Raw genomic sequence first — 16,812 nt, forward strand, 5'->3', positions numbered from 1 at the left:
GTGCACCGTGGAGGCCGTCAAACCCTTCAGCTGCTTCCCTAGCGTCTTGCCGCTGCTGTTGTCAGGGAGCTGTCAGCCTGGAAAGGCTAACTCCAAGGACTCGGGTGTCCTGTCCTTTTTTCTTAAGATTTTTTTTGATGTGGACCATTTTTAAAGTCTTTTATTGAATTTGTTACAATACTGCTTCTGTTTCATGTTGTGGTTTCTTGGCCGCGAGTCATGTGGGATCTTAGCTCCTAGACCCGGGATCGAACCCGCAGCCCCTGCCTTGGAAGGCGAAGTCTTAACCACTGGACCACCAGGGAAGTCCCCTCTGGCTGTCCTTCTGAGTTTGGGGAGTGGAGCTGTCAGGGCCTGCTCCAGCTTCTCCCCTCCCTTGCAGGAAAGCCTGACAGAGCACCCGGCCCAGGCTACTCACTTCAGTGGGGTGGCTCCCTTCTGCTTTCTTGGAATGATATAGCCTTGAAATAAAGGAAGAAACTGCTCTTTTCCCCACGCCCCTACAATGGCCTGTGCTTACTGCCAGCCGCCCACCTAGCTCCTGCCACCAAAATGACATCTGCCTCTCAGTTGAACCCGGTAGCACTTGGGGGGCCACACTGGCCTGGGTCCCGGTCCGCCCCCCTTCTTACTACTTCATAGAAACAGGACTTCAGCAAGTGCCTTAATTTCACTGACTTTCCTAAGCCTCGGTTTTCCCTTCTGTACTACCTACCTTGCAGCGTTTGTTGTACTCATGGCTGCCCGTGGAATACTACTTACTGCTATCCTTCTCTTTAGTGGGAGGTAGTGGGGGGATCCCTCCGAGAAGAAGGTGAAATGGAATTTATAGGGTCTTGGGGTTGCCATAGAGGGACGTCCTGTACTTGGTAATTCTTTGTGAGGCTCTGTCTGGTAGCAAAAGCCTTGGGCGTTGAGTGTTTGCTAGGCTTCTTTGGGGGGAACTCTGTTCGGGGTGTTATTCATACTCAGCTTCAGCTCATACTGATGGACTTTTTATGGGTTAGCCTGGAAACCTAATCTTCATGTTTAATATAGTTTATCAGGGGAAATGCATCCTGAAGAAAGCCATCTATTCTTAAAAATAATAAGAAAAGACTATAAGAGGTTTTTACCTTTGACAAGGTGGTTTCACATTTTTTGTTTTTTAGATGTAAGCTGGGAATTACTTAGATGGACTATAGCTTCAGTTCAGTGCTGCTGAAGATGCTCACCTCAGTGTCTTCATTCTCGGACGATCTTTATTTTGCCCATTTGTCCTCTGAGCATCGTAGTAGCTGCTCTTCCTCGTGTCCTGCCCAAACCCTTCCCAGCTGTTCAGGTGACAGCATCCTCATTGCTCTAGATACCCAGAGCAAGGATTTAGTTTCATACTTAGGAAAAAAGTTAATAAATGATGCCTCAGTGGAACAGTAAATTTATAGTGTGTCAAAACCTTGCTGCTCGGACTGTGCCTTTAGCCGTCTGGGACCAGGCTGTGCAGCTGTAAGGCGTAGGAGTTCTCTGCAGAGAGAACGTCAAAGTTGGAGCAAACTAGAAGAATCATGACTGCATTAACATGTCTATTTTTTCTTAACACTTCATGGCCACAAGCATGATTTATCAACATTTAGCAGAGGCCTGCAGTCTCTTGGGATTATATGCGTTTGTTTTTTTTCTACTTAGCTGATTTGGACAAATTTATTTCTGTGGATTTGCTGTTGAAACCAAGGTTTTGGATTTTGCAAATGTTGTATTCTGTATTTTATTTATTTTATTTTTGCCTTGGGTCTTCATTGCTGTGCGCAAGCTTTCTCTAGTTGCGGCGAGTGGGGGCCACTCTGTTGCGGTGCACGGGCTTCTCTTGTTGCAGAGCACGGACTCTAGGCACGTGGGCTTCAGTAGTTGTGGCATGCAGGCTCAGCAGTTGTGCCACACAGGCTTAGTTGCTCTGTGGCCTGTGGGATCTTCCTGGACCAGGGGTCGAACCGTGTCCCCTGTAATGGCAGGCGGCTTCTTAACCACTGCGCCACCAGGGAAGTACCGCAGCCTATTTTTTTTGTTGTTGTTGTTGTACGCGGGCCTCTCACTGTTGTGGCCTCTCCCGCTGTGGAGCACAGGCTCCGGACGCGCAGGCTCAGCGGCCGTGGCTCATGGGCCCAGCCGCTCCGCGGCATGTGGGATCTTCCTGGACCGGGGCACGAACCCGTGTCCCCTGCATCGGCAGGCGGACTCTCAACCACTGCCTATTTTTTGATAGTGCTTTTCTCTATCACATTTCCCCTTTCTGTGGGCTGTGTGCTTGCTGCACTTGATCTGGAACTTTCTTTTACTTTCTTCTTTTTTTAAAATTTAATTTGATTTATTTATTTTTATTACTTATTTATTTTGGCTGTGCTGGGTCCCAGCTGCAGCACGTGGGATCTTCGTTGTGCATGTGGGATCTTTAGTTGCAGCATGCGGACTTCTCAGTTGTGGCCTGCGGACTCTTAGTTGCGGCATGCATGTGGGATCTAGTTCCCCGACCAGGGGTCGAACCCGGGCCCCCTGCATCGGGAGCGTGGAGTCCCAACCACTGGACCACCAGGGATGTCCCCGTTTTACTTTCTGACTGCACATTTGCTTCCCGTCTGCGTGTACTTAATTTTTGTATTTTAAAACTGTGGTCTGTTTGTTTTGCTCTAGAAGCCAGATTGTACTGGAGAATCTGTGCTCCAGTCATTGGAATATTCATACGTACCATTCAGATATGGAAGTATCCGAGAGGCTGGATTAATAGTCAGATGCTTGCTTGATGAAAGCAAGAGTCAAGCAGAGGGAGGTGGGCAGTCTTATGAAGTAATGAATCAAAGCAGTTAGGGGTTGACCTCGATTCTGCCGTTTCCCACACGCTTCTATGGCTATTCTGTCTTCTATGCTTATGGGCTGTACCCTAAAGTTATAGACTGACTCTACCCCAGTCTCCCCATCTCTGCCGTGAGCAACCCAGCCCCCGCTCCCTCCTCTGCCACCCCCAGAGGCTAAGGTGCCGTCTTGCCTTGTTTAGACAGGGCTGTCTAAAGGACTTTCTGGGATGATGGAATTGTTCCACATCTGCACTGCCCAGTATGGTAACCCTAGCCACATGTGACTGTGTACTGAGCTCTTGAAATGTGGCCAGTGCGATGAAGAAACTGATTTTTTTATTTAACCTAATTTAAATTAATTTAGATTGAGACATTCACATATGCCTAGTGGCTACTGTACTGGACAGCGTGGGTCTAGACTTTACAGTAGCCTTGGATATTCTCTGGGTCCTCTCCCCATAATTCTCTTCCTGTTGCCAGAGTGATCTTTTTTTTTTTTTTTTTTTAATAAATTTATTTATTTATTTTTGGCTGCATTGAGTCTTCGTTACAGCACGCAGGCTTTTCTCTAGTTGGGGCAAGCGGGGGCTACTCTTCGTTGTGTGCGGGCTTCTCATTGCGGTGGCTTCTCTTGTTGCGGAGCACGGACTCTAGGCACACAGGCTTCAGTAGTTGTGGCTCGTGGGCTCTAAGCGCAGGCTCAGTAGTTGTGGCGCACGGGCTTAGTTGCTCCATGGCATGTGGGATCTTCCCGGACCAGGGCTCTAACCTGTGTCCCCTGCATTGGCAGGTGGATTCTTAACCGCTGCGCCACCAGGGAAGTCCCAGAGTGATCTTTAAAACTGTAGATCAGATTGTGGCGCTTCTCATCTGGGGACCCTCCAGTGGTTTTGCATCCTGCACTTCTCCTGCCTCTGCAGACCTCTCCTCCCTCTCCCTCGACTCCAGCACCCTGAGTTTCTTTCTGTCTTTTGAGGACATAGCCAGGCTTTTCCTGGAGTTGTGGCTTTTGTACATGCTTTTTCATCTAGAGAGGGTTCTCTTTCCACTTTGCTTGCCTGGTCCCTCATCCTGAGATTTAGCCCTCCTGGAGAGCCCCCCATGCTCCACCCCCATCACACTGTATCAAGACCCCAACTCCCTGGCCTCCACCCTCAGGCTCCTCTGTCACTCTTATCTCTGCCGGAAATTATCTTTTATGTCTCTTTCTGTTTATTTTCTGTCCTTGCTAGGATGTAAATGTTATCAGGACACCAAGCTTGCTTGTGTCTCTCTCTGCTGAATAAACTTCCTGCCCCACATCCCCCCGCCCCCCTTCTGTTGCCCCCGGAGAAGACATCACAGCCTCATTCTCTCTCATCGCTTCTTTTCCAGACTCCGCACAGACCATCCCCGCCTGTAAACTTAGATGGCATCCGACTGGGGTACAGTGTCCTTGATTAGCTTCATTTTTCTCAGTTGTAATCACATTCTTGTCTGCCTTCCTAATCACCTCTCTTCTACTTGTGTGTTCCCACGTTTCCTTAGCTACTCATTTCGAGATAATCTCTTAGTTATTTCAAACCACACTTTTACTTGGAGCAGCGAGAATATCCAGACCCTTAAAGCTGTGAAGTTGTGAAAGCCTAAGGAAAGCTTGGTTTAAGAAAAGGAAACATTTGAATGACTGCCTGTTCTATTCCACATATATTTTTGGATTCTAAATACTTTCAGTTAAGAAAAATATTATTGTTTTTATTAATAAAAAGTGAATTCATGTTCCTAAAGAAAAATTAGAAAATGCCAAAAGACTATGTGAAGAAAAAAAAAAATCACACCTTATTCCCCGATGCTGTTACGACCTCCTGTGCCGTGGAGCGTGTACATGTTGTGTATATTACATCGTACACACTCTTCTGTTATTTGCTTTTTTCACTCAAAAATACTATGTACAGTTTTTCCTATTAGTAAATACTCATCCCAAGTCAATTTTAAATGGCTGAAAAAGTGTTACGTTTCATGGATGTACCGTAAATTACTAAGCAAATCTGTTCTTGAGCATGGGGGTTAGTTCTTTTCACTATTATAAGCAGTTATTTTAGTTCATTTCTTTTCTCTCTTTTTTTTTTTTTTTAAAATAATCAGTGTTCTAGGAAATACTGCGTTCTTGTCCCTTTTGTTGTCTCCCTTGTGCATGGGTGTGTGTGTCATGGATTTGTTGTGACTCCATCTACCTACATCATGTTTCTCTTTGAGGCAATGACCACTTGTTTTCCACACTGTTCTGATGTTATACAAACAAGGGTTACGCGGGACACTGTTTCCTGAGTGCGCAGCTCACACAGGCTCCCTCTCCCTTCCTGTTTCCCAGCGGAGGCTGGTCTCCAAGAACACGCTGTCGTAAACAAAGTTCTTCAAACACCTACTGATTGACAGTGTGGTGTATTTTTATTTAAAATGACTGTTCGCTTGCTCCTCTGAAACATGTTGTAACCTTGACCTTTATATTCGCCAGTGTTTTAATATTCTTTTAAGTGGCAAGCAGTGTAAAACAAGGTGATTTTGTCCTTGATGTTACTTCTGAGTAGTATGCAGGGTCATCCAACATAAAGTAATAAGTGAATGGCTCTGTATCTCTTGTATCTGTATTGAAATGCATTGAAGACTATGAAGACTATAAGACTATTAAACAATGCATGGGCTTCTAATGCTGCGCTTCTCCTTTACAGATTGATCGTGGGGTGGGAGAAGTTGACAGAGGGAATTGTTATGGAGCCTTGGAGAAGCCCTGAGTGGTATTTCTTGACTTCCTTGTAATTTCAGGTTTCGAAATCAAGTCTTGCATCTTGGTCACGTTTCCGTTCAGTGCATCATGTAAATGATAATTAGAATCTTCTTTAGCTAAGACCATGCAGAGAAGCACACACTGGTCATTCTGGGCTGGGTGGCCTCTGGAAGTAGGAGCCAGATAGGGTCCATGGTGGGAAGGGGTTGTGGAGACAGCATTGCTGTCTTGAGGAACCATGTGAGGCTGGCTTGGTTATGGAAGGCAGGAGAGCTGGGACAGTGCATTTCTGGTGTCCATGTTGCTAAGAGCATGACTTTAGCCAAACAAACCTGAAAAGTGAGTATTCCTGCTGGTGCCTCAGTCTGTTTTTCTATGCCTGGCCATTGGTTTTCTTTTGATGATTCCCATCGTTTAGTTATGCCAAAGAGTTTAAATCGAGCCCGTGCTGTGCAGTGTATTTTAAATCCAGATCGGGAGGGCACTGAGGACCGGTTTGAGAGAGAGACTAAACTGTGTAACTAAGTGACAAATAACTACACAAAACTTGCAGTTCCATGTTTGTCCAGTCCTGCTCTGCACCGTTCAGGTACTGTTTTTGCAATTCAGTAATGAATGTGATACAATTTTCCTGCCCTCAACGAGCAAATGCATGCGTGGCTCCTCTTCTGAATGTGGTGACCCCAAATGAAGGAAGCTTGGGTTTCTCACAGATGCAGATTTCAATGAACAAGATGCTAACAGTTGTGAAATGAAAGTGGGTTTGGTGTTAAGGACCATCAGCACAGGGGGATGAGCAGAGGGATGTGGGAATCGGTCATGGGCAGAGGCTGGCAGGTTGATAGATGGGTGTGGGACCTGGGCAGTGTCTGCAGATGTGCAGGCGGTAACATGTGCAGCTGATTTTGACATGGGCTGCTCTGAAGGCTTCAGGCCTGTCCTGGTGTCCCTGGGGGTCCTTGAAGAGATGCTTTCCTGACAGTGAGACTCTCAGAACTGGCAGTTCACCTAGCTCTAGACCAGGGCTACTTGAAGTGTGGTCAGCTGACTGGTGCCATGAGATAAGCACAAACATTGAGAGTAGGTGCTTAGAAATTTCTATAGCAACTTGACATTGAAGCCACATCCAAGTGCATCAGCAGTGGATTAGTTTGTTTGAACAGGATATAGACCCATTTGGGTTTTGTGGTGCTTACACATGTCAGTTCACACCTGGCTGGAGCTGAGAACTAGCCACGTGCAGTGGGACCACCAGGACTATGTATCTTTCCTTAATGAATAGAAACAAAACAAAATACAAGACAAAGCGAAACAACCTGGTCCTTCACAACAGTAGTGTGAGAAACACCACTCTAGACCAAGCACAAAGGTAATGGGAGGCGAGGCTGAGGACCCCCAAGGCAAGAACTTAAATAAGTATAAAACCGTTGATCTGTTCCAGTTTCATTTCAGGTTTTTGACAGCGTACAGCCTCCCTTCCCCTCTCCCTTTTCTTCCTTGCCATCAGTATGTGTTCTTTTTCCATGAACGTTATTTTTTGTATGTACATTATACACAATTCTATACATATTTTCTGTACGCAATTACACAGAATTCATACATTTGTCATTTTAAATAATGTTACAGTATTTGTTGTGTTTATATGTCTCAAGTTCTTAGTTCCTCTATTTGGGGCCATTGCTACTTTTTCCTATTATAAATAGTTCATCTGTGAATATTTTTGTACAGATTAGTTTTTTTCCCTCTCTCTTACTGTTGGGTTCCTGCGGTCATACTCAAAGGAGAAATACTGTGTCAAAGGTCACAGTTTTATTGCTCTCTAGAAGGGTGGAACGGATTTATATTGTGGAAGTAAATATACAGGTTTTCTCCACGGCTTCAGGCTGTGTACTTTTTGCTAGTTTAGTAGGTGAATAATTGCCTCGAGATTGTTTTAATTGCTTACTTCAGGAGGTAGTGATGATGATTTGGTTTTAGTATTTTCTTACAGTTAAAACTAAACGATCTTTAAAAAAACAACAGCGAGCTCTTACCAAGTTGAACCTGAATGTTGACATCTTGTATCAATAATTTTATCACTTTTTACATGGTTTGGATATAATCTTTTCTTCATTATACTTTACGTCTTATCGCATTCTGTTATTGTTGCTTTTCTGTTTGTTTCCTTATATTTTGTAATGCAAAACTTGTTCTTTAGTGTTTACATTTTTATACTCAACTACTCCATCTCTTTTGATATTATATATTTTCTTGGCCAGAAATTATTTTCCCCTTCACAAGTAGGATAAATATGCTATTCTGCTCTTTTTTCTAGTTTTTTAGATGCTTTTCTCCTGGATCTATCTGGACCTCGTTATAGTGTTTGGTGTAAGATATGTATCTAGATTAATTTTCTTCTATACTGCTGTGTAACTCTCCCAGTAACTTTTATTAGTGATTTCTACCCCCCCCCCTTATTTTTGTGTATCTTGTGGTTTGACGTATATTAAGCAATTATCATAGAATGAATATATTTTTGGAATCTCCATTCTTATGCTACCGTTTGTTAAAAAATTAGCCCAATATATATGAATTTTATTGTAATCTATTTTAGTAAACACTCTACCACTAGTTGAAAAATGCATTAGTTTGTATTCTGCCCTCTTATTCTTTGAGCTACATTTCACTGTCAATTTGTACGGTTCTCTAACCTGCCTGGTTTCTTTAAAACATTTAAAATTTTTATTTTTTTCTAAAGACATATCACACCAAATCTTAAGACAAAAGACACTGGATATTAAGAAAGAGGTGGTTCATCCCCGTCTTTACCATCTAGCGCAGTTACTTTTTTCTTGTGTGTACTCTGCTAGCATTATTACAAAAACCAAGATGTGATCCTTGGTTTCTGCAGTTTTAGCAGTACTTATACAAGAAGGTCCTTCCTGATTTCTTGGCTGCACTATTGGCCACATGAAGGCAAGTGCTTTATAGTGCTTTCTGGGGCAGTGATCTTAGTGCGGGTGTGGGTGGTCTATGAGAGGATGAGGGTGAGGATTTGAAAACTCTTAAGAGTCAACTAGCTTAGCTCTGATCCCGGGCTATAAACCAGTCTCTGTGCTTTGGTCACAAAGGAATCTGGTTGAGATGTGTCAGCACAGACTTGTCATCACTAGTGAGAGAAGCCACTCAGAGCACATGGCATGGAGTATTGATTTTGTATGTGAAAGAGTCTTATAGGACCAATATTTAGACAATAATGAGGCAAGAGGGAAGAAAGTGTAGATCATTAGACTGGGGTGTTTTGTTCTATATTGGGGTAGCTTTTAAAGGGTTTTTCTGTCTCAGTGTGTCTTGAATTTTTAGAACTTCTGGGAAGTCCCTTGGGCAGTGCTTCCACCTAAGAGCCGCTAGAGAGGCGCATATGCTGTTTCCGAGGCCGGCCCATATGTGGGATGGAGGATGTCCTTGGATGTTTGTAATAGAATCCTTCGCGATGTGGGGTCATCTATGAGTGCCAAAGCATTTTTTTCTTTGATTATGGACTTTGTGACAATATCAAGTGACTCCAGAGATTTGAGATTGAATGTTTGGCATATTAAATTTTTATCAAATTCCCTAATAAGTAAAAAATTCTTGGCAATGAAGTTAGCAAAGATTGTATGATTATTTTAGAGACTATATACTCTTGCATCACATAGCTATTCTATATTTTTCTTCAGAAAAATGCTATGCTTGAATGTTTTTCTTCTGCTGCTTGCTAATTTCTTGCTTCTCCCACTAGTTGCCTACTACATTTTCTGACAGATTAATATTTGTTATCGCCAGCCTGTGTGGCTGTCAGGCTCACTTTTTTCTTCCTTCTGCTTCTCCCCCCAATTATAAAATACTTGTGTAATAGGAGATACACGTAGCACGCAGACCTTTTAGCTCGTAATAAATAATTATCGATGTTTATGTAATAATTTATAGCATGGAGGGTGTTTCATCACCTTTGAACTTCACGAAACCTTGGGAATTATTGCTAAAGCCATGTTTATTGAGGAAAATACTGAAGCCCAGAGACTATCTGACAAGCTGTTTAGGCAACAGAGCTAAGTAGTGGCAGTTTAGGACCTCTGCTTACAAATCTCATATTTCCCCCATTATATCTGCTGGTTTGAGTTCTTTTTGATCGAATTACATTTTGTTGGAAGAGAATGGAAGTGTTGTTCTTTTTTTATTTAAATCACACTATGGGATGCTCAATTTAATGGGCTGAATGAATAGCTGACCATTATAATGATGCAATATTTTTTCTTAAGGATTATGACTATGCAAAAGAATATGTTTATTTAAAAAATCTTTTGAAAATATTTATCTAATCTGTTGATCAGGTGAATGTAATGTGTTGCCCCTAGTTGAAGAACTTCTCTAATTTTATTCTAGTGATGTCATTTTTTTTGGCTGCGTTGGGTCTTTGTTGCTGTGCGCGGGTTTTCTCTAGTTGTGGCGATCGGGAGCTACTCTTCGTTGTGGCGCGCGGGCTTCTCATTGCGGTGGCTCCTCTTGTTGCAGAGCACGGGCTCTAGGTGTGTGGACTTCAGTAGTCGTGGCTCACGGGCTTAGTTGCTCTGCGGCATGTGGGATCTTCCCGGACCAGGGCTCAAACCCGTGTCCCCTGCATTGGCAGGAGGATTCTTAACCACTGTGCCACCAGGGAAACCCCTGTTATAATGTTCTTGTTGTGACAAGGCTTCTTTATGTCTGGCTTATAAATCATAGATACGATGTTGGAAAATTTTATTTGAAATTAAAAAAAATAAACAATCTTGAGTTATTGGAACTTTAAAAATTATTTTTCATATATTTGTAATGAGCATCAGTGTCTGTTTTTGATACTGTAATTTGTGCTCTACTAAAATTCATTGTAAGGAATTTTGGTAGGTGTTTGTTGGCAAATTCTAACAGGTATTTAAAATTTTTGTTTTTTAAAGAATTATTTGGAGGGGTGAGACTAATAGGATCATAATAAAAATCCATTTCCATTGAGGAAAGGATGGCTAATTGTATAGGCTAAGTTTATGGAGAAGCACATTAAGCAAAGTGAGAGAAAAGGAGAGAGGAAATTGGGATAGAAAAGTATCTTATTTATTTATTTAAGCCATGTCTTGGGGCTTGTGGGATCTTAGTTCCCCGACCAGGGAGACTGGGGATGGAACCCGGGCCCCCTGTGGTGTAAACGCGAAGTCTTAACCACTGGACCTCCAGGGAAGTCCTGAAAATCGAGTATTTTAAATGTGAACAATATCCTTGCCTGTTCATTGTAGCAGTATGTCTATAACTAAATAATATTTGAAGTATGGCAGAGAGGGATAAAAGAGAAATAGATTCAAATTTAATTCTGACACTTCCAAGCTGTGTGAACTTGGGCAAGTGACTTATCAGTTTTTTTTTAAACTATAAAATAGAAGTAATACTAGCAGCTTGCAGTATTGTTGGGATTAGAAATAATATGTGCAAAGCACCTGGCACATATCAGGCATGTAATAATTTGAGGACTCCATCTTTTATTATTTACTTATGTTATTATTTATTTCTTGAATTGTTATCATTTATTAATGGGTACCGTCAAATATGCATCACCAAAGGAAGGGAACAATATCTTTGAAGCATCCTGTCCTGCTAAAAGGATAGAAAGACTGTATGTTCTGGAGACTTGCAGTGACCAATGAGGAAGAACGATGATGAACCATTGAACTGATGGTCGTTGCATAGAGAACAGACTTGTGGTTGCCAAGGGGGAGGGGTTGGGGGAGGGAAGGATTGGGAATTTGGGATTAGCAGATACAAACTATTATATATAGGATGGATAGACAACAAGGTGTACTGTATAGCACAAGGAACTATAATCAATATCATGATAAACCATAATGGAGAAGCATATGAAAAAGAATATATATATGTATAACTGAATCACTTTTTAAAAAAATAAATTTATTTATTTTTGGCTGCATTGGGTCTTCGTTGCTGCACGCAGGCTTTCTTTAGTTGCGGAGTGGGGGCTACTCTTCGTAGTGCACGGGCTTCTCATTGCGGTGGCTTCTCTTGTTGCGGAGCATGGGCTCTAGGCATGTGGGCTTCAGTAGTTGTGGCACACAGCCTTCAGTAGTTGTGGCACGCAGGCTTTAGTAGCTGTGGCTTGCAGGCTCTAGAGGGCAGGCTCCGTAGTCATGGCGCACGGGCTTAGTTGCTCTGCAGCACGTGGGATCTTCCCGGACCAGAGCTTGAACCCATGTCCCTTGCATTGGCAGGCGGATTCTTAACCACTGCGCCACCAGGGAAGCCCTGAATCACTTTGCTGTACAGCAGAAATTAACACAACACTGTAACTCAACTATACCTCAATAAAAGTAAAAAAATAACATTATTTTATAAAGTGACGGTCGTTGGATCAGCTGCCAACGTTCTTCTATCCGTGATTGTCCCTTACCCCAGTTTGGAGAGTCAGGCAGGCATGTTTATTTCCCAAGGCCTCTGAGTATCTGCTTGCCTATGAGACCGTGCTCAGCTGTCTGGGAGCACCGGGAACCCAGGGTTGTGGTGGGAGCTGCCTCTGGGTGACTGTGAGCCCTCGGAGGTCACTGGAGATGACTACGATGGCCAGACTTTGTGTTCATTGTTTGTCATCATTTGCCTTCCTTCCCCTTCCCTTTTTCTGTGTCTAGACTACTTGACTAATGTAACCTGTCTCTTTCTTCTAGAATTCTGAAGGTGGACTCTATGTATGCATGAATACATTTTTGGCCTTTGGAAGGGAGCATGTGGAAAGACATTTTCGAAAAACTGGACAGAGTGTCTACATGTACCTGAAGAGACACGTGCGTGAGGTGAGGTGCACACTTTGGGAGAACTGGCCTTGACATCTTCCCCGTAATGTTGTCTTAGTGGGGTTCATCACATGGAGATTTTACTATGCCCACATAACTTCTCATTCTCTTGGATGATAGGAAACAAAACTAGCACTGTTGGCAGAAATTCATAGACTTCCCAAACCTTAACTTAACCAGTTTTATGTTTCTCTTCCTCTAAGCCTCTGATCGGAGTTGTTAAAAAAGACATGGGTTGCTGATGGAAAAAAAAATCAAGTCAAAAAGTACAGAAAATAATGCCAGAAACACTCATGGATAAAAAAATCAGAAATAAAAAAAAAATACTTGGATATTTTTGCTTCAGATTTTTTTTTTTTTTTTTAGTGAGAGAGCTTTCCTAAAAGTTCAAGTCCCTTTTGGTCCCCTCCATCCGCAGAAGTAACCTCTGTTGTGAATTTGCTGTTTCTCATTCCCACGCCTGTCATTATATTTTATTTAGTTGTGGGTATTCATGAGCAATATATAGTATGACTTTTTGTGTTTTAAAGATACAGGTAAATATTATCGTACTGCTACCTGTAATTCTGCCTGGAGCTCTCCCCTTCAACAGAATCTATCCATGTTTCGATGCATCCGGATGTACTTAATTCATTTCAGTAGTTGTTTGGTGTTCCGTCTTATGAGTACCTGGTCATTTATTATTCTGTTCTCCCATTGATGAAAACATTTAGATTGTTTCCATTTTTTTTTTCTTCCACAAACTATGTACCAATGAACATTTTTATACATTTCTCTTGGGGGAACATGTGCAAGATTTCTTTCAGCAATGTATCTAGAAGTGGCAGTGTTGGCTCACGAGTGTGCTTCCCTTCCTTTTTACTGGATATTGCTAAATCCCTCCCTGGAGTGGTTGCACCAGTGTACACTCCAGTCTGCCATGATTATGAGTGTTTCCCCACACCCTCACCAGTGCTTCGTCAGACTTCTGATTTTTGCCAATCGAATGGTTGTAAAGTGGCATCTAAATATTTGGCATTTCCTCCTGTGAGGGTTGAAGGTCTTTTCATCTGTTTATTAGCCAGTCTCCTTTTCTCTTCTCTGACTTGCCTATTATATTTTTGGCCTATTTCTCCATGGGTTTATCTTTTTCTTAAAAGTTTAGTTAGTTCTTTTTACATTCTGGATACCAAAAATTTGTGTTATATACAAAATTTTCTTATGGTCTGTGGCTTGTCTTTTTACTTCATTTATGAATTATATTGTAGAACACAAGTTTTGAATTTTCATCTATTTAGATTTATTAACCTTTTATGAGTTGTGCTTTTTGTAGCTTGTCTAGGAAATTGTTTCCCAACTCAAGGTCATAAAGATATTTCTTCTAATACTTTTTTTTAAAGAAGTGTGTGTGTGTGTGTGTGTGTGAGAGAGAGAGAGAGAGAGAGGGGGGGGAGGGAGGGAGGGAGGGAGGGAGGGAAAGAGAGAGACTGTGAATGTTTTAATGTTTTAACATTTTAGGTCTTTAATTCATCTATAATCTATTTTTATAATTGCGTCAAGTGTGGGAATCTGCTTCTTTCCCCCCCCCCGGATTGATGACCAGTTGTCCCACTATTACTGGAGGGGTGCAACCTTTTCCGATGATTTATAGTGACACTTAAAACAAATATTTTAACTTGCCATTCACACTTGGGTCTGCTTGGGGGTTCTCAGTTGTGTTCTGTTGCTCTTATTTGTCTGTCTCTGTGTTGGTGCCTCAAGTGTTGATATCTAGGAGTGCAAGCACTTTTTCCATGTTCATTTTTTCCCTAGAAATTTCCTGGATTTGGAAGTTTATTTTTCTGTATGGATTTTGGAATCAGTTCATCTAGTTAAAAAAATCCTGTTGAGATTTTGATAGCGATCACATTGAATTTGTAGACTGAGCTATAGTCTATATCATTGTCTAAGCTCCGTGAGGGCAGGGAGTGTGGTCTGTCTTGTTCACCTCTGTGTCCTCAGCACTCAGTAGGGCCCAGCACATAGTAGGTGCTTCATAAATATTAACTGAATGACTGTTCAACATGGCATACCTCTCTATTGATTCAGGTCTCTTTTATGTCCTTCAAAAATATTTTGTAATTTTCAGTAAAGGAGCTTTTATTTTTGTTAGATTTTTTTAAGGTACCCTATAATTTTTGTAACTACTGTTACTGCTTTTTTATCTTTTCATGTATTTTAATTAGTTACTAATGTTGTTTGGAGATATTAATTTTCAAATATTGATTTTATATTTAGCAATACTGTTCAATTTTCACTTTAGTCCTAATAATTTGTAGACTATCTTGGATCTTCTGTATAGTCAATGCTGATTTGAAGTTCATCTGATCTCTCACCCCAGCCTACCTAATATGTTCTCTGTTTAAGTTCTGGACAAGGAGAGATCCCCAAATTGGACAGTGGGGAGAGTAGGAGGAAGAGGAGGAAGAAAGACCAGCAGGTCAGATAGGTTATAAACTGAATGATTAGCTTTACAGTAATCTAACGTTGGCCTAATACTATATGATTTACATTCACTATTCCTGTTAGGTGGGATATAGCAATTCTGATAAAGTTTGCTTTGTATCATCTGTCTTAGTGTAAAGTGATGAAGTTTTAGGAAACTGAGGGAAAAAAAATGAAGCTGAGGCCCAGAGACTTGAAATAACTTGCTCAGGGTCGCAAAGCTAGTGGCAGAATTACAGAATGCAGTTAGCTCTGCCTCTGAAATCTTTTTTTTTTTTTTTTTTTTTTTTTTTTTTTGCGGTACGCGGGCCTCTCACTGCTGTGGCCTCTCCCGTTGCGGAGCACAGGCTCCGGATGTGCAGGCTCAGCGGCCATGGCTCACGGGCCCAGCTGCTCCATGGCATGTGGGATCTTCCCGGACCGGGGCACAAACCCGTGTCCCCTGCATCGGCAGGCGAACTCTCAACCACTGCGCCACCAGGGAAGCCCTGCCTCTGAAATTTTAAGTTAAATATTTCACTCTCTGACCACAACCCTCTCTCATTTTAGCTCTTTCACTCATTTATTTCTATTTTGATCTGTTTCACCCGCTTCTCAGGATCCATGACTTTAAACATTCTCCTATCGCCAGTACCCTCACCTTGTCTTGCCTCCTTACTGTCCTTCAGAACCCCAGCCAGTCCATCATCAGTATCATCCTCTGTTTCCATGGATGCACCACTAGGGATCCCGCACACACTGCCATGGGGTTTGGGACCATGTCAAATTCCTGGCCTTCTCCCTGCGGCTGGGCCCTCTCACTGCCCAGCAAATCTAGCCTGTTCCCCCTCCCACTCCAAACTTTGGATGCTTTTTGCAAGACTTTACCTGTCATTCTCAGAAAACGATCGGACTTGTACTTTCCAGAGGAAACAGGGACCCCTGGACAGGAACTCCCTGAGCTCCTGCCTTGCCTCCTGGGAACTCATCCACAGTGGTTCCACTTTTGTTTCCTCCCATCTCAGCACACCTCACACGTTTCCACACATCTCAGAGAGAAGCTGTGTTCTTTCTGTCCTCGTGGTCCCTTTCCTCCTGCCTCGGAACCTTCGTTAACTCCACTCCCTCTTACACCTCCAACATCTCCCTCTTCTGGATTTCTTCTCCCACCTTAAAAAAGAGCACAACACAGAACTCTAATTTGAGTCCTCTTTCAGTCACCCCATCCTTCAGTGAAAGCTTTAAAGCTTTTCTGTTTTCACCGTCTTCACTACACCCTCTAGAATTCAAGATGGCTTGAATTCTAGAGACTTAGACCTCCTTTGGATTCTGCTTTCATTCCATGGCAGGTTGGTAACCAAGTCCCGTTATCTGGGCCTCCCAAACAGCTTGGAAGTCCATCCTGACCTCTTCATCCCTCCTGTTCTTGTCTGAGTGCTCATTATGCCTTAAAAGGGCTAGTGCTGTAGCTTCCTGACTAATGTTCCTTCCTTCATACTTGCCACTTTCAATCCCACCCAGTCTGCATGCTGCACCCAGAGCCATCTTTTCAAATGCATATACCTATGCGTCTGTGGCACGCTGAAGCTTAAATCTCATATGTCTTTCTCTTTGTTGCAGGAAGAAGTCCAAACCCTTTTGCATGTGATTACAAGGCCTTCCATGATCTGACCCCTGGAACCTTTCTAACCCTCCCTCTTATTCCACCAACTCTGTGCTCTAGACATAGCAAACCACTTCTCCTTTCTGGAACACATCATGATTTCAGGCCTTTGTACGTGCTGTTTTCTTTTTTGGGGGATGCCCTACTTCTACCCCCCATTCCTTTTTTTTTTTTTTTTTTGCGGTACGCAGGCCTCTCACTGTTGTGGCCTCTCCCGTTGCGGAGCACAGGCTCCGGATGCGCAGGCCCAGTGGCCATGGCTCACGGGCCCAG

At 42.6% G+C, this 16,812-nt stretch overlaps 1 protein-coding gene and 1 non-coding gene across 4 annotated transcripts in view; one reads left to right on the forward strand and one right to left on the reverse strand.

The window, feature by feature from the left end:
* USP13 (ubiquitin specific peptidase 13) overlaps positions 1–16,812 on the forward strand; it is a 119,573-nt gene that overhangs the window by 11,462 nt on the left and 91,299 nt on the right. For all 3 annotated transcript variants that reach the window (XR_007477706.1, XM_004270498.3, XM_049710647.1), the window contains exon 2: positions 12,309–12,434. Coding sequence is in view for 2 of the 3 variants with exons in the window: in XM_004270498.3 (XP_004270546.1) it covers positions 12,309–12,434 (126 nt within the window). In the remaining variant the exon portion in view is untranslated. The remainder of the gene's footprint in view (positions 1–12,308; positions 12,435–16,812) is intronic.
* On the reverse strand, positions 8,327–8,505 carry LOC117201613 (small nucleolar RNA SNORA81). The gene has a single exon (XR_004483654.1). It is a non-coding gene; the product is annotated as a small nucleolar RNA SNORA81 (small nucleolar RNA).

Source organism: Orcinus orca, chromosome 5 (genome assembly GCF_937001465.1).
Source record: "Orcinus orca chromosome 5, mOrcOrc1.1, whole genome shotgun sequence".
In the NCBI taxonomy this organism is placed as follows: domain Eukaryota; kingdom Metazoa; phylum Chordata; class Mammalia; order Artiodactyla; family Delphinidae; genus Orcinus; species Orcinus orca.